This window comes from Rhinatrema bivittatum, chromosome 2 (genome assembly GCF_901001135.1).
Source record: "Rhinatrema bivittatum chromosome 2, aRhiBiv1.1, whole genome shotgun sequence".
Taxonomy (NCBI): domain Eukaryota; kingdom Metazoa; phylum Chordata; class Amphibia; order Gymnophiona; family Rhinatrematidae; genus Rhinatrema; species Rhinatrema bivittatum.
Window position 1 is genome coordinate 597,291,468 of NC_042616.1, and position 18,457 is coordinate 597,309,924.

Consider the following 18,457-nt stretch of genomic DNA (forward strand, 5'->3'; position numbering starts at 1 on the left):
GGCCATTGTATACAAATCCCTCCATGTCTACAACTCCAACTGGCTTGACCTGCCTTTTAACCCATACCAGTCCTCTAGACCCATCAGAACAGCCAAGAAAGGCACTCTAACTGTACCCCCGCTTAAAACAGCTCGCCTCTCGTCCACACGAGACCATGCTTTCTCAATTGCCGGTCCGTCCCTATGGAATGCCCTTCCCCCCACCCTGTGCCTCGAAACATGCTCCATCAAATTTAAAAAGAAGTTAAAAACCTGGTTATTTAAACGTGCCTACCCAGAATAGTAGCTGGACTCCCTGCGCCTCCAGGTTCTGCCTTTCCAAGATACCTTATCCTAAGGTACCACAGAGTTTTCTCTTGTTGTTTTAATCTATCCTTCTATGCTGTTCTCAAGTTTTCCCCCCGCCCAGTTATGCCCCCTTGCTATCATGTAATTTCGGTATGATGTCCCCACTAATACCGGTATATAAAAGCTGTTAAATAAATAAATAAATGTTACATTTTGTAATTTTAAGATGTGCTTGGATCCATAGTTTTTGTATTTTATCCTCCTTTTATTCGCAAATGTAGTAACCAACATATGATTCATGTTGTAAACCGACGTGATATGTATCATCATGAATGCTGGTATACAAAAACCATTAATTAATAATAAATAAATAATAAATAAATAAAATAAACCTGGCAAGTACCCAAACACCAAGAAGATCCCATGCTACTGATGCAATTAATAGCAGTGGCTATTCCCTAAGTAAACTTGATTAATAGCAATTAATGGACTTCTCCTCCAAGCACTTATCCAAACCTTTTTTGAACCCAGCTACACTAACTGCACTAACCACATCCTCCGGCAACAAATTCCAGAGTTTTATTGTAACAGAGTAATGGAGTAATGGTGATTGCAGGAAGATGAGGAGGAAGCAAAACCTACCTTGCAGCTGCACTGCACCCTGCACCATAGCTAGCAGAGACTTTTCCTAACTTTCCACTCATGTCCTGTGGACTTTTTTTCCCAGTTGAGGTTGGTCCTGAGGCTCCATATCTGGGAAGGCAGCAGCTACAGCTGAATGTTAATGAGCCAGCATGAGACTTGAGTCAGTGTTTGCTCCGTTCTCAGGCCCCACGGTGGGGCCTGAGAACGGCTTCTGCATGGCTTCTGCATGGGTTGTGGGATCTGAGAGTGGAGAACACACTGTCAGTCTCATGCTGGCTCATTCACATTCAGCTGCCATTGCTTTTCTCCCAGACATTACTCTCTGAGTCTGGCCCCTGGAAAAAAAAAGTCCATGGGGTGGGGGCATTCATTCATTTATTTATTTACATATGATATTCTGGGGGTTTTTTTCCAAAAATGGTCTCAATGTAGATTGCAATCATCTTAAACTAGACTGACAGATATATTAGTACATTATAGTGTTGTGTGCAGTCAGCCTTGCATAAATGTCCCAGCATATTGGATCTTAATACTTCGTTAATTAACAAACTGGGGAATGGCTTGGTTGAACAGCCAAGCTTTTGTTTTTGTCTTAGAAGTGAAGCAGCAAGGTTCAAGGTGAAGGGATAGTGGTAGTGGTACCTTATTACCGATCTTGGGGGTAGCGTTTCTAACTAGCAAGGAAAAGGGAGAGAGAGGAAGGGGTTTCTAACTGGCAAGGAAAAAGGAAGAGAGAGGAAGGGGTTTTTTATTTAATAATGAGCTGGTGGCTGTCTGAGTGAGTGGGGGAAAGACTGAGGGAAGTTTTTTTCAAAGATCAACTGGTTGCTGATGGGAGGGGGAGGGGGCGGGGGATGGAGGGTTTTTTTAAATTTTCCTTTTCCCCCAGGACAATACTGTTGGCTTGCTGGCAAGAGGGAGGAAGAGGGCTTTTTTTTTTTTTTTCTTTTCACAAGGGCAGCATTTTTGTTAGAAAATGTTCTTAAACTGGCTAGTAACTTTCTTAAAAGGACAGACCAGTTCCAGGGCTGACCATGAGATTAAAGACGCTGTAGGGGAGGGACTGCAACCTCCCTCCCCCCCCCCCACACACACACACACACACACACACAACACTGCTCATCAGTCCCTGCACCTGGTCCAGGTGGTTTTAAGGAAGGTAATTAGCCGGTTCCTGGCACAAAAAAGGGTGAGAAACACTGCTCTGCAGCGGGACAGCATCTTTACTTACGCTTTCCACTGGATGCCAGAGCCAGTCACAACTCTGACTGACACCTGCCCAGGCCCCAAGGAGCTTACAGTTGCTATGTGTCAGTTTTATGCATAAAAGGACATTCATTTTTCAGCAACTTCTGAATCGGAGGATATCTGCAACAATTGCACTTGGTTTCTAATAGTTCTTGCAAGTCTATTTAACAAGTGTTTATTTCAATGTTTTTAATCATGGTTTTTGGCTACAATTAATTATTGCCTCCTTGGCTCCTTCTGTATAAGAGCACAGTCAGATATCCGAGGAGGAAGACGTGTGCATCTCCACTAAGTTGGTAAAGCAGTTTTCATGACTCCTGTATGTAAAGGCGCTTTGCTGGATGACATACTGTCTTTCTGATAAATGAAAAACGGCAATGGGATTAATAGATACATTTCTTCGTGCAACAGACAGTATATCATAGCTTCCAGACAAAGATTTTAGCAGGAGGATTTATGCTGGAGCCACAGGCAGAGAAATACACCCACTTCTACTTTGTAAAAAAAACAAATATATATATATATGCTTTGGTTAGTCTGTATCAGGTAAGGATCTGCTAGAAAAAAAAAAAGCCTCTCTTAAGAGTTCCTTGCATATTTTTATTTCAAAGAGTACTTAGATTCACCATTCACAAATCAGTGGCTTAGTCCTTCACAGATGGAGAAATAAAACATGGAAAGCTTGACACAATGTGCTCCTTTTATTTCACATATGGAGGGTGTGGCTCAGAAAAGTAGGTGGGGTGATATCCAATAGCATGGAAGGGATGCCTACCAACTATTTGACAAGAGAACACAGAAAGATTACGGGGCCCTGTGTATTTAAACTATACTAAGAAAACGTTCAAGCATGCAAGCAGTAAAAAATGAACAATGCATGCTAAATAAGTGCCACTTACTGTGGAATGCCCTAAAATGTTGTGCACCCACTAAAAAGAAACCTCTTTAGTTGGTGTGCAAAAAGTGTAGCGTGCACACAGTGCATATCGAAGTCTCCCATTTACAATGGGGGATTTCATTCTCCACTCTCCCCCCCCCCCCCAACCCAAAGCAAGGATGGATTCCTCAAAAGTGGCAATGTATCCCTATATTGAATGGCAACATACTTCCTCCAATCAAGACCCATATTCCCCAGCCTATCTCCATCAAGTCCTGAACCCCTCAAGATTGACCCAATCCCTCCTCAAAGAATTACCACCCCCCCCTCCCCAGTACAGGCATTCTCCATCAAGGAAGACCCCATAGACTGGATTCTCCCTCTTCCTGATCCCCCTGCCACTCTTATGAAATAAAATGAACTTCTTTTTTCAACAAGAACTATTAGTCAAGATCCTAATTCAACAATCTCCTAGGCATGCACTCATATCCTCCCATGCATGTGATGCTTGTTACAAGAAGCAACACCAAGTGAATTCAGCCTTGACATTAAGACAGTGGTTCTAGACTCCAAAACAAGTCTGACTTTCAGGGTAACCAAATTAGACCGATGCATGTGAGTATATCTCATTCAATTCCTGAAAATGTGAGTATATCTCATTCAATTCCTGAAAATCCAGACCTGTGTGGGGGCCCTGGGGGCTAGAGTGGATAACCATAGCATTAGGGAACCATCCAAATATTATTTCACTGCTAAATGAAAGGGTTTGATAAAATCAAGAATTCTGCTCAAATCAAATGTCACACAGCTTGACTGAAAATATAAGAAATAGTTCTATTCATTAGAAATGGAAGATTGAGAAATAGTGTGATGAAGCCATGCATGCCGTCATGCAGAGCACAGCTAATTTGCATGAATATTTTGTATATTTTCAGCAGGGCCATTCAGTGCTCATACTTCCAAACCCAGAAGTGCAAATGGAAGGGAGTAAGTCCTATACAAGTTCAGTGCATGTCCCATTGAATCTTCTTTCTTTTACTTTAACTAAAATAACCTTAAGTATGTAGAAGCTACATTTTTTTTTTAATTAATGAGAGCTCAACATTTATTGCAAAATGATTTTCTTTTTTCAGAAAAGAACAATCACCCTCGCAGGAAGAATAGTCCAAAAGAGAGCACCATTAATCCTGCCTAGTGTTATATACAGAACCTCCCTGTCTATCTATCTATAATAGTGGGCTCTAGGATACAGTGTTACACTCACTGCATAGGCAAGAGGTAAAGGGCCACCACTCGTGGAAGGAAAGGTTCCAGTGCTCTGTTAAGTCCTCTTCATCACAGTAACAAAGTAGATGGTGGTAGATTATAATAATCTTGCCCATACAATCTGCCCGGTTTAGATTCCTCCTCCAGTTTTCTATCACCCTGGGTAGATGAGCATACAAATGCCCACAAGCACATCAACTCCAGCATCTCTCACCAGTGTCTTCCACATGACCTTTCAACCTCCCCTGGCCACTAATGCCTTTCATATCCATCCCAAGCATATCCAAAACCTGCAACAGCGCTGCCCTCCACTGTGTCTACCAGTGGACCATCACAAGGACTTGTTGTCATCCTCTTTGATTCTGACCAGGTCACTGCTTAATCCAACACCAAGGTGCCCTTCCATGTCTTCTTACCAAGTTTCGTAATTCCACAGCTACCAGAATCAATGAGGCTGTTCATAAGTGTGCAGTGAAGGCAAGAGCTGTGCCTTTACATTCCACTGCACACCATCATGAATATTGTTCATATCACAGTAACTATGATGTATTTTGAACAGTTCTGTGCCCAGTCAGCCTGCTAAATAAATAATGACTCTTCTTATAAATATGGTGTATTCAAATTTGAGCTCATTTTGGAAGACGTTCATTTTTTTCTGAACTGTTTGTAATAATATGCAATATGGGCAGTACTGAATGACATCAGAACATCAGGCATAATGGATAGTGAGAGGCTGTCAGTTGTGCATGAACTTCATATCGACAATAATATGAATATCTTCAAATCTCAACAGATCACATAAGAACATAAGAAATGCCATACTGGGTCAGACCAAGGATGCATCAAGCTCAGTATCCTGTTTCCACATTGACCAATCCAAGTCACAGATACCTGGCAAGTACCCAAACATTAGATAGGTCACAAGCTAATATTGCTTATTAATTACTGTAATAGCAGTTTATGGATTTAACCTCTAGGAACTTATCCAAACCTTTTTTAAACCCAGTAACACTAACTGCTGAAACCATATCCCCTGGCAATGAATTCCAGAGTTTAACTATGCGCTGAGTGAAAAAGAATTGTCTTCAATTTTCATGAGGAACGTGCATAAGAAAATCAAAATGAGAACATGAGGATAACTAATACAACAGACTAATGAAAACAACAGCAACAAGACAAATAAAAAAAAAACATAACAGACACAATTTAATATAAGTAGCTACATACTATCCAAAAGGACTTAGAAACCCAAAGCAATAACTCTAAATAGAGATCAAACAGGGAATGCCAGAGAAAAAATTAGAATATAAGCATTTTTCTGAAACAGAACAGATGATTCTCAGACCCAGCAATAGAACATTCAGGAGACATTGTGCCAGCAGAGAACTCTCTGCTACTGGCTAGCACTTAAGAATAGCTGGGTGACTACTAGGGGGGATAAATATATTATTGTATACACACACACACACACACAAGAGTGAGAAAGGGAGGTTTGAGAGAGAGAGAGAGAGAGAGAGAGAGAGAGAGAGTCAATAACAAATAGGAAAACATCTGCTATAGGAAATTGTGAGTCAAAGGTAGATTTCGCATGCCACTAATCAAAGTATTGATGTTTACCATTATTTTAAATGGTTGATTTAATTACTCCTATTATTATTTTCGGTGCTGTTATTATTGTTTCTCCTGGTCTATAGTTTTATATTTGTATGTGTTATTTTTGTAACCCACCTAGAACTTTGGATTGGTGGGTTAGAAATGTTTTAAATTAATAAATATTGATTTTCTATCCTTAGCTAGGGGAAGAGTTTACAAATTAAGGGGCGTACTTACTCAAAGTTTTTCCCCATTCTGTGTCTATGGGAAAAATGCTTAGTAAATGACCCCCCCCCCCCCAGGTATGCAATATAGTTACAACTTCCTTAGTTTAGGTTTCCTTACAATTGTGATAATCGAGCCCTCTCTCCCCCCAACATTTTAGCAGCATATAAAACAATGGCCAGGTCCTATAATGGTGTTCCAGCACCTCTAATTCTCATGCTACAACTCAATTGATGCTCTCACATTTTGCTGGAAGATATACACAAAGGGGCCGATGCAATACAGTGCACGCAGCCAAGCGCATTGTATAACCTGCAGTTGGACGCGGGTTGTAGAGGCACTAATCAATCCCCTAATGCAATAAGGGGATTAGCGCCTATTCAACGCACATCTGATGTGGAATGAAGCTAATAACGCTCATCACAAGCGTCCGTTTCCTGAAACCCTGGCGTTGGTTCTCCTAACCGGTGGATGGCCGAGTTAGGAAAACCAATTGGGTTCTCGTTAGCAAGGAGGCGCTAGGGGTGCACCCCAGTGCCTCCTTACTAACGCAACCCCCTAATTTAAATATTGCATGGCGCCCCCCCCCCCCCCCTTGGAGGTGCCTGGGGTGCTTTAAGAAAGCGGGTGTTGACTGTTCACCCGCTTTCTACACTAATTTATTGCATCGGCCCCAAAGAGAGTACCAGTCACCAAGGGGCCAATGTGTGGAGCTTTAGCAGCAGAGCAAAAGCTTTGCGCCATGTTATTGCCAGCGCTAGAATTGTTTGGAGATGTGACAACCGGAGACCAGGCAGTTGGATTCTGTCGCCATTTAATGCATGCGCTAAACAGCAACCGGCTTTGGAAGGATTTCCCCTGAGCCTTCGTTATACTATTTATAGGAAGACGGAATGCATGCAGAACAGCAAAAATGGGCATTTTCGTCACAAATAACTGCTTACTGGCATGTGGGAAACAACCCCGCGGAGGTCCAGATTTAGATCAGCGCTGGAAATTTACCGCTGCGGGGGGACACACTAGTTTGGCTTCCCTTTAAAACGGCTTCATCTGCTAGGAATGTTTCCCCCTCACAGACTGCCTGAGAAAATGTTTGTTGCACTGCCCGATTAACCTCCCCCTCGTCTCCCCATTGTTCCGCGCATTATTGGCGCTAATTGTAGCTCCAGCTACTTTTTTGGAAAGGTGTTTGAACGCCCACCAGGCCTCCCCGCTTTAGTTACGGATGATGCATTTATGGAAGGCTGAAATATTGATCGCAACCCCAGCGCGGCATTAAGTAGCCTTACTACTACTACTACTAGGTTCCCCTGTGCAGGGATAATACAAGATCCACGGGTGGGTTTTGCTGGAGAATATAGAAGACGAGATTGAAATCTTGGACATGGATAATTGTTGCTACCAGGTACGAAAAGAAGCATTGAGGAGAATGGAGTAGTGCTTGGAGAGTAGACAGATGTAGGAAATTCCTTTATGATGCCGCTGCTGGTGACAGTAATGACTGCTTCTGACTCCCTGGGACAATACAGGCTCCTAATGCACAGTCCAGAGTGTGCTCGAGCGTCAAAACACGATTTAGGAGAATGATTTACGTCACAAAAGATGAAATTAAAAGTAAGGACATTAAAGGGGGAAACTGACCAATACCTATATTTATTTATTTCAAATACTACTTTATATAAAATAGCAAAACGTCAGTTTTGTAAGTTTTTCCCCTTCTCGGGGTTTTTGCAGATGATTCTTCGGGAGTTTTCATTCATAAAGGTTTTCCTTCTATCTACGTTTCTGAGTTTGCTGTAATCTTTATGGGAGCTGGATAAAGATATGTCTCACTAACAGCTCGATCCAGTATCGTCCGCTCGAGGATTGCCCGTCTGTAACGTGCTCGTAGCGCACAATTCGGGCGCGCAAGGCAGTTCGGCGATACAGTGTCCAGTTTCACGCGTCCGTATCGCTTCTGAAAACAGACGCATAACCCTTTCCGCACCCGGCATGTAAATGAACGAAAAAGCTGTATAATGAAGGAATTAGCTATTCCCCTGCGATACTGTAACGGGCGCTGATATTATCTCCTCCGTAACCCGCTGTTCTGCCGCGGCCTTAACCTGCTAGTTTACCGCCTCCCCCTAGTAGGAGTTAGTGTAGTGTAGTGTAGGGTAAAAACATTGCTTACCCGCCCTGGTCCCGTCCGGTCTCCTGCAGCCCCGTCCGGACCGGACGGGGCTGCAGGAGGACCGGACGGGACCAGGGCAAAAAAAAACAAACGAAAAAGTAGCAAGGCTCGGGGCCTGCTATGGTAAGTGTAAAAAGTGTAAAAAACAAAAAACCTGGTGTGTTATATAAAAAAATAAAACAATTTTAAATACCTGTCGGAGGGCCGTGGGTCCAGGCGGCCGGTGGGCGGCGGGCAGCCATCAGCGGCATCCGGTAGTCCCTTCTCCCTTCCTCCCTCCCTCCCCTGCCTGGATGAGCGCCAAAATCGCACGGGCGGGTCGGGCAGCGGGGGGGGGGGGGGGGGGGGGGCGGCAGCAGGATCCGGGAGCGGCGGGTAGGCAGCAGCGGGGTCCGGGGGGTCCGGGGCAGCGGCAGCGGGGGGCGGCAGCAGGATCCGGGAGCGGCGGGTAGGCAGCAGCGGGGTCCTGGGGGTGGCAGCGAGATCCGGGGAGCCAGCAGCGGCAGCATGTTCGATCGCGCAGGCAGGTAGGTGGCAAAGTAAAGATGGCCGCCTGCACGGGAAAATCGTGCAATTGGCCGCTGAAGACGTGACGTCACGACGTACCTGTCATTTCAAATGTCATTTGAAATGACAGGTACCAGCGCACCCAGGTTACTGTATAGGCGCTGTTACAGCGCCTATACAGTAAAATGGGTTGCGCGGGCATAACCCTTCCCTAACGCTTCACAGCCGCGGCATGCATTTGCATGCGATTAGAGGAGAGTATCGGGGAGTTAGTGAAGAGAACTGTGCGTGCGGGGAGGAAGGGTGCGCCTGACACTACCTCACTGTTTTTACCGCGGCCTTACTGGATCGAGCCGTAATAAAGGAGCATCAGTGCTCAGTAAAGTTCAGATTCTTGAGCATAATATTTAAGAATACAGGGATTCGTTCATTGCTGAAAAGGTACAGCCTTGCGCTGACCTTTTTTGGCAATTTTCTAACCGGAGCTAAGTTAGCGCTGAGAGCACCACAAAGTGCCGCTAAGTGGCGAATGCTTGCCCTGCACCTTCCATTAATACATACCAGGCATAGGAAGGCGGGGCGAGCACTTAATGAATGCAGATCTGGGAAATGGAGCACAGCAAGCAGCACTGAGCTTTATGCAAAGTTTAGCGCTGCTAAGGAGCTGCAGATTTACTGCTGCTGCAAAGTATGAGCAGTGCGGTTCCCAGGGGATTTAAAAGACTTCTTCACGTTTATAAACTTTTTTTTTCAAACTGTGATGTCCATTTTTCAAAACTGTCTGCATTAGGACAGTTTTGTTGCTATCCTTTCTGCCTGGCTGCCTGCCTCCTTTTTTCCACCTTTATTATTTTAAAAGGGTGGAATCAGATGCATTTTTTTTAAATTAGAGCCAAGGCTCTAAATTAAAGTACAGTTGAAGTGCCCTATGCTTATTCATTTAGCGCCAGATAATAAATGTATCTCATGTTAAATTCCCCATGCCAATGCAGCAGCAGAGCAATTTAATGCTAGCACCACCCTGAATAGTCCCTACCTGATAAATAATCCCCAAAATGTTTAAATCACATCCCATGATATTCAGAATTTACAATAGCTCGAATTCTGTACATCACCTCAGCAGTGCTACAGCAATGTGAAACAATTACATTTTATACGGGCATAGCCCTATTCGATTAATATACTAATGGATGGCTGGAAGGTACTTTTTTTTAGAATTCTAGATAGAAATCCAAAATTAATACCACGGGAAGTCCAATAAGTACAAAACAGCCTAAACAACCGTAATACATTAATGAATACGGCTTATATTTTAGAACTATGAAGAATAAATACATGCGAAATGTAACAATTAAAGCTGGAGTAAATTCCTTGAGCAGGAGATTTATTGAAATCTGTTTGCAATATAATATAAACCTTAATTTAAGAAACTTGGACTTGTAAAATCTGTTTGCATTTGCCGTCCCTTCCAGTGTAGCGAGACTGCAGCAGCCTAGTGGAAAGACTTTATAACATTGTGTGTGACCTTGATAACACTACATTATAAAGGACAGCAAAAAAAAAACAAAACCCCAAAAAACCTGCCCAACATGGAGACTGTAGCAACTGCCACCCTTATCTGCCTGGCCTTAGCTCGCCAGCAATGTATAAAGTACATGAAGTTACATAAACACAGCATGGAAAAGAATGCCTTGCACCCCTTTACTACAAATAGCCACTACGGTGATGACCTTTCTTGCGTATTCCAAGAGTAACAGGAGCATGCATTCCTGCTCGCCTGTGGAAAAACTGCTTCTCACTTGGGAGAAAACAATAAACACACACGTGTATACTTGGTTTCCTCGAGGCATGCGGAAATGCATCAAGGGGGAAAATATAAAACATATAATGTATTTATTCAAGAACGATTGCTGGGTAAATGGTGTGCAGAATTGTATTGCTACACACACACACACACACACACACACACACACTCACACACATGCCGGCAAATAATTGGAATTTGCCAAACGGTCAAGCTTTTGTGATTGCATCCACTAAACCAAGGGAAACGTAGGAATATATTGTTCAAGACTACTTGGATGCACAGAAGGATTAAATAATCTACATACGATTAAATTCTAGTACTAAACCAGTTTCTCTGTAATCATTTATAAGTTAAAACGCTACATACAATATAGCTATATGGTATTTCAACAACGGTTTTACAAGAACAGCATCACAAATGTAAAACGTAACTTTTTCGTTCAATTTTCTGGTTTTTTTTTGTAAAAAGGGTGATATGTTTTGTTAAAAGAGTATAAAATAGTAGAAATTTGTAGGGTTAAAGGCACAATATTATCCTAATCCTCCCTTGTGTAGATATTGCACGATGAAAAAAAAAAGGAACTCAATGCATTCCAGGGAAAGGTCTAATTTGTTAATAAACAGATTTACCATTTGTAAATGAATTAACAGTCCTTATCCACTGACTTAAAAGAGTGAATAAATGTACAATTTTAATACTGCCAAATGAAATCGGTAATGAAAAAATTATTAGAATGCATTCACATACACATACACACACCACACAGAGACATATAGAGAAAAGGAGATTTAGTTATTTATGGGTTTTATTACATTAATTTGTGTATTAAAATTTACGAATCGCTTTCCAGATTTTATAATAAATTCGCCCAAAGCGATGTACATCAAATAATATAATACAATGCATATAATCATTGAAAATACGTAATGAAACATTTAATGAAAATATTGGCGTATTAGAATTGGTTTTATTAAATAGCTCTTATTTAAATTTGGTTCGGTAAGATATTCAATGAAAGAGTTTGTTGGTCACCAGTACCTTGAAAATAAATAAGGAGAAGCACCTTCCTTTATTTATGCAGATTTCATTCCCGAGCCGTCACTATACCTCCCCATCACATCTGTCTCCGTTTTTAAATACAGTAATTAAATAATTGGCGAAACAGGAAACGAAGAATTCCAAGTCTAACAAGTGCCAAGTGCCTGAGCATTTCTTTCGGATCTACTTAATAAAAGCAGAACAGTGCAAATTTTGTCAATCGGCTAGATTACGTCAATAGTAAAGGTGAACACGTTAGAGTTAAAATAGTGGCTCAGACAAATTATGGGCTAACATCGGACAGAAATTAATTTTACTAACTCCCATAGCTTAATTTCTGTGTGCTGGCCAACAGTAAAAAACTAAAATGACATTTTTTTGTTTTGTTTGTAGTCTGGCTATTGAGTAAACAGGCGACTAATCAGTGATGACAAAAGTTTGGGAATCTGGAGGTAAAATGCAGGTCATCTCTTAAGTCTTTGGAGAACTTCAAACCAGACCCCTTGCCTCTGCATGCCTGCATCTCTCTGCCAGAGCCTGCTCCAGACCCCCTCCGATCTACTGCCACAAGGGACACAGGCGGATGAAGCTCCTCTTCCCTCTCTGCTTTTTTGTATTTTACAGTTTAGATTTACCGTGTGATATGTTACCTAGACCTACTTTGCATATATACTACTTTGCACATATACTACTTTGCATATGTGCAATATAAAAATATTGAATTTTCAGTAAACCATTGCGACTCGTTTCATACAAATAAAATTGCATATACAGACATAGCCAAAATTATAAAATAAATTCCATAAAGTAGCACAAAATTATAGTGAGATATCTGACCAGCTGTGTGATATGTGTTGTGTATGTATGTATATATATATATATATATGCGTGTGCTCTGAAAACACATATTAATATCCACAGCAATAGTTTTAAGTAGGCAGAGAGCAGATAGAGAGGGATATAGTTGTGATTTGTTCAAAGTTTAGTTATAACACTTGCTTTCAGTCTTTTTCATGCACTTTTATTTGTATTTGTTTTTAATTAATTGTAGATTTTGCTGAAGAAAAAAATATAAAGGTAGCCATTAATTTGAAGGCGTATTCCCCACCCCCTTTGTGGTCTGCTTATGACAGAATTGTAGAGATATTGCGAAGATATTAAACCCTTGATTTTTGACAATGTTTTAAAATTTGACTTGAATAAAATAAGGCATTTGAACAAAAATGAAATAATTCTGAAAAATAAATGAAAAGCAATAACACATTTCTTGGGGGTTTTCTCCGATGTCTAGAATCTGGAGAAAAGTTCTATTGGCAATTTTTTTATTTTCACCAAAAATGAAACAAAGAAATTCTTCTCCCCATGCTACATTTTATCAAGCATTAAAAAAAAAAAGAAGTAAAAATAACCCAGCCTTCTGCTGTTACACCGAGATGACAAAAATCAGGGACTGCATTTCCAGCTTTTATTTTTTGTTTCTCTCCCATCCCCCTTAAAAAAAAACCCAACCACACACAGTAACTCGCTGTATCCAATATCCCACTCGATAATGGAAACAAACACTCCATTTTCCACTCACCTTTGTCTGAAAAAAAAAAAAAAAAAGTCTTAGCAAACGATAAATCTACAGAATTTGACACTTGTGTTCATTTTGGTTTTTTTTTTTTTTTGGTCCGTCGGAGGGAGTAATTTCGGCTCTCTGCAGGGAGCGGGACACAAGCCCCGAAGTGCCACACGAAACCGTCTCTCTCGGTACGCACTGGTGATGACAGATCTCCAGCTGATAACCTCTGGGGAGACCACGCTCCTTCCCTTTCCACTCACTTTGCTGCCGAGGGCCTCGGGAGGCGCCGCTTCAGCCTCTCGGGCCTGCGGCTTCACCTGAGCTCTCCCCAGCCTGCAGGGAGCCCCCCCCACGTCACCCGCAAAAGTGGAGACCTTCCCGTGGTTGCGCCTCTCTTCTCTGGACTTTTTCCAAATAGCAGCCTCTGCCGGGAAGGCATTTGGGCTGACTTACGACCCCAGAAATCGATTCGCCAGTAAACTGATATGCATGAAGCCCATGTATATTTTATGTTATTTTTGTGTGTGTGTGTGTGTGTGTTTTGTTTTATCAACCACCAGTACCTGCCAGGAGAGATCATTCGTTTTAAGAAAGGTTCAGTTCTTTTACATAAAGACGATTGCTTATTTATAAACAGATATTCTTTTTCTTATTGTATTGATCCCCCAATAAGTTTATGCAAAGTCCTGAGAAATCTAATATTCCGGTATCCTCTATCTAGCTTTTTTTTTTTTGTCCTGTTTTGTTTGTTTGTTTTTTTTGTAGTTTTTGACAATTCTGCGTTCTCTGGAAGAAAAGGCTTTTTGTTAATTTTCATTCTGCTTAGTGTTTGGAAAAGGGATCGTTCTCTGGGATTTGCCTTCCGTTTCGGCCGCGGCTGGATCCTATCGCGCGGAGCGCCGGCTGGCGGGCGCCTCGTCTCCTGCCGCTCCCGCCCCTCTCCTCCCTCTCTTGCCTTTCCCCTCCCCACGCGTCTCTCCCGTCTCTTTTGTTTGTCCCCCTCCGCGGCGCCCGCGGGCCGCCGGGAGTGGCAGGACCGGCACACACACACACCCCCCCTCCCCCTCCCTGCGGGGATCAATGTTGATTTAGGGCTCAGTGAGCCCAATCAGGAGGCGCGCTAGTTTTTTCGCAGCCGGGCTGTAAGAGGCACCTCCTCCCCGCCTCTGCGCACATTGCGGCGATAGCAGCCCTGTGCCGAGTTGCCCGGGGCGCTCTTCTCTTGTCTCTCGCACCCTCCTGGATCTAAAGCCAGCGGCCAGCAAAGCAAAAAAAAAAAAAAAAGCCCCAATGGCATCCCAGCAGCGACTATAGGTTGGATTTCTTTTCTTTCTCTTTTGTTACTTGTCTTTTTTATTATTATTATTATTATTATTATTTATGACTGATTTCTGTCTTGCTCTTTAAGTGGGCGATCCCTGGGGGTTTGTGTGTGTACGGGATGGGTGGGGGGAGGGGGAGACAGGAATTAAAAAGCAGGGAGGAGAGCGAGGGTTGGCTCCTGTCCTGTTTGAAGGGCTTATCTGGGGCAACCTTATCTGGCAAGTCTTTGGGCCAGAGACAGGGAGCCGGGATCAGTGCGCGCCTATCGCGAGCCCCTTTCTGTCTGCTAATAACTTTTTTTTTTTTTTTTTTTATCTCTGACAGAGATAGCGAAAGGAGGGAAGGGTTTTTGCAGGTTGGGGTGGGATTGTTGTTGGGGGGTTTCTTTTTTTCTTGTGACTTTTGCCGGCCGGGGCTGTCAATGTTCCTGAGACGGACTCGCTCCTTTTTCCAGCCAGGATCGGATTTCCTGGGGAGGGAGGGGCTGATTCTTTAGTTTTCCTGGGTGAGAAAGCAGGAGGGGGGAATCCGATGGGGTCGGGGGGGGGGGGGCTGCTTTTTCTGGCTCCCCTGCCAGGCGCTCAGGGCTGACGGAGCTTGTTGATAGCGCAGTTCTGCCACTTCCAAGGTGCGCGGTTGTGGTGTGAGTCAGTGGTTGGGACTTGCAGCTGAATGTAAACGTTGGGAGGCCCTCGGTACGTGGTGCAGGCTGGCACGGGCTTCCTCCCACAGGTACACTGCTGCTTTTTTTTTCTTTTTTTCCCCCACCCTCTCCCAGTTCAGATTTGTACATTTTTTGTGCTGTGTGTGTGACTTTCACATCAACCTTCAGGGAGGAGAAGGTTGGAAGCGGCTCCTTGGGTCTTCCTCGCAAGTTTCCTCGGGCGCTGGAGGAAACCCGGGAGCCGCCGATGATGTTGGATTTGTGTTACGGGGGTGTAAGGATTGGGTTTATTCATTTAAATAAAATCAAATCCCCTCCCAGCCAGGACAAGAGTCACAGTTGTAGGCTCCCTCCTGGCTGTAATAAACGATGGCTGAGGGAGACAAGGAAGAGCCAAGTCTCTGCTGCTGCTGATCTGATTTCGTTTGGGACTTATCGGCAAGGGTTGTAGGATAATGTTTAGCTTAGATAAGAGTGAGAGAGGGGGGGAGAGACAGACAGAGAGAGAGAGAGACCTCCCATTGTAATGCCAGGCCCTCCATTCAGCTCGTTAATGACCTTTTGCTGTTGGGCTCCCATTGTCCTGGGACGGAGAAAATGGGGCGACAGCGCTGATTGCCCGCCCAGCCCCCCCCCCCCCCCCATCTTGAGATAAACTCGCACTAAAGCTAATTACAAAGCGTCTAAGTAGAGAGAGAGAGGGAGCAGCGTTTTGGTTTTCTGGCTTATTGCTAATGTTCTTCTCCTCTCCCTGTCTTTTCTCTCCCCGCCCCGCTGCTGGATGCCCGCGGGGGCCGACGATGTCTCCTCCTCGCAGCACCAAAGGGAGTCCGCGCTCACCCCCTCCTCGGCCCGGATGGACCTGACCGAGGCCGGCTGCTTCGTGGTGCAGCGCTTCCCCGTCGGCAGCCCCGGCGCCTTCCTGCCCTTCCCGGCCAAGGACCGCTCCTGCTCCTCCTCGCCCTCCCGCGCCTCCCCGGGCGTCGACTGCAAGGCGCTGCTGCTGCTCGACCCGGCGGCCCCGCCGCGGCCGGCGGGGGGCGCCGGAGCGCTCGGACCCTTCCCGCCCGCCGAGGACGCCCTGCTCCTGGCCGACCTGGACCAGGCCGGCCGCCTGCTCGCGCCGGGCCGGGCCGCCCGGCGGGGGCCCTTCGGCGAGCCCTGCGAGGAGATGTACCAGAGCCTGGCCCTCGCCGCCGGCGGCAGCCCGGGCCCGGCCGGCTACGACGGACCCGCCCCCGGCTTCCTGCACTCCGCCGCCAGCTCGCCGGTCTACGTGCCCACCAGCCGGGTGGGCCCGGTGATCCCCGGCATCGCCTACCACCCGAGCGGCGGCGCCGCCGCCCCCGCCGGCCACCCGGTCTGGCCCCAGCCCGTCGCCGACGGCCCCTCCTACAGCGGGGGCGGCGGCAGCCCGCACGCGCCCGCCCGCTTCCCCTACTCCCCCAGCCCCCCGGTGACGAACGGGGCCTCCAGGGAAGGGGGCTACGGCGCCAGCCTGAACGTCAGCGCCCGGGACCACCAGTACGGCCCCCTGGCCAGGTCGCTGAACGGATCTTACGCGAGCCCCTACGCGCCCTACGTGGGGCCCCAGCTCGCCGCCGCCTGGCCCCCGGGGCCCTTCGACAATCCCATGCTGCACGGCCTGCAGGGCAGGGCCGCCCCCATCCCCATGCGGGGACCCAGCGCAGGTAAGAGCCGCGCCCGGGCTGTCCGGGCCGATATACTTTTGACTGTTTTTCTGCTGCTTAAGTGAATGAATGAGTGAATGAATGAATGAGCGCAGGAAGGCTCGTAGGGAAGAGGCACGGGGAATCCGTGGAGTTACGGAGCTCTTCCAGGGTGGAAGAGAAAGTGAAAGCTCACGCTGAGCAACCAAATCCTGATTTTGCCTTGGTTAAGAAGAGATTTGTTCCCAGAGAAATTAGTTGTGCGCTTGATAGTTGCTATTGCTGCTGTATATAAACCCTGTACTTCCAAGGACATGTTCTGCGCTCAGCATAAACCGGTAGAAAACAAGACTTTGTAGCTAAGGCTCTAATCTAAGCGGCTGAAAGCTGATGCGCGGGATTTAGATGCTCATTCTAAATAACCTCAGGGTGATCTCCTTTTTTTTTTTAAACTGTGAAAGCATTGATTAACACCATATTCCTGTTATTTTATGAAAGTTAAATTATGTTAATAAGGCAGGTAATTTGCACGTTCTCGGTACTTTCCAAAGTAGCTTGCAGGATGCGTGAAAGGAATAAGAGTAAGATCCAGAGAAATACAATTCAGATAAACTGTCTGATTCACTGAGGCTTTTCTCCCATTCCCTAAACCCGATTCCTTTCGAGCTGTATTTCTGTTTGAGATTAAATCCCTGAGGGTGGGGGGGTGTTATGGGGGCTTTACAGTTTAGGCTTGCAGCTGTTCCTCAGGTCAGAGATAGAATAACACATGAACGGCAAATGACACCTTTATTTATTTCACATTTTTATATACCGGAATTCATGTAGCAAAGTTACATATCAATTCGGTTTACATTAGAACGTTCAACAGGCAAGACCGAAAGCAGTGCAATTACATCGAACAGGAGATTAAACTTGGGTCAAGTAAACTGGGGTGGCAAATGGAGAAAACTGCACATTGCTAATTTCATTTTTTAAACAACCACTCAGGTAGAAATAAAAGGTCAACCACCAAGTCGCAGGCCCTACTTTATGCCTAAATAATACATTGAGGATGGTCAGTGACGCCCTCTTCCTCGAGCTGAGGAAGGGAGCGCGCAGCCCTGGAGAGCTAATCAGGAATGAATCATCCCAGCGAGACGGAGTCGCCTCTGAGCTTGTTTGTTGACCTTTCTCTACACCTGACCAAGTGGCCTAACACGGCAAGCACTTTACCTGAAACAGCAGTCGGACTCCTTGGAAAGCGGGCGCCTATTTTGCAGCTCTGGGGGGGGGATGAAAACGCAAGATTCGTGCCCACGCAACGTTCGCCATTGGGAGGACTTAGGAGACGCATTTTACTAACACGGGAAGGGCACTGGGCACTGGGCACAGTGACCCTCACTAATGCTGGATCACTGCGGCCTGTGGGGATTGTGCACTTTTTCTTTTCACCGGGCACATCCACAGGTTATTTATTAGGTCCGGGCTTCTATTTACTGCCGTGACAGGGAGGGGGGAGACCTGTTTCTCACTCATAGCCTAGGTATCTCGGGGGTTATACTTGTACCGTTTGGGGTGTCTACATTT

At 45.2% G+C, this 18,457-nt stretch overlaps 1 protein-coding gene across 5 annotated transcripts in view; it reads left to right on the forward strand.

The window, feature by feature from the left end:
- The first annotated feature begins 14,392 nt into the window (after positions 1-14,392).
- The window catches only part of GATA6 (GATA binding protein 6), a 61,413-nt gene continuing 57,348 nt past the window's right edge, over positions 14,393-18,457 (forward strand). The window contains exons 1-2 of one of the 5 annotated variants that reach the window (XM_029591116.1): positions 14,393-14,545; positions 16,036-16,909. In XM_029591116.1, coding sequence (XP_029446976.1) covers positions 16,075-16,909 — 835 coding nt within the window. In that variant the 5' untranslated portion in view covers positions 14,393-14,545; positions 16,036-16,074. The other 4 variants (XM_029591117.1, XM_029591115.1, XM_029591114.1 and 1 more) reach the window with 4 other exon arrangements.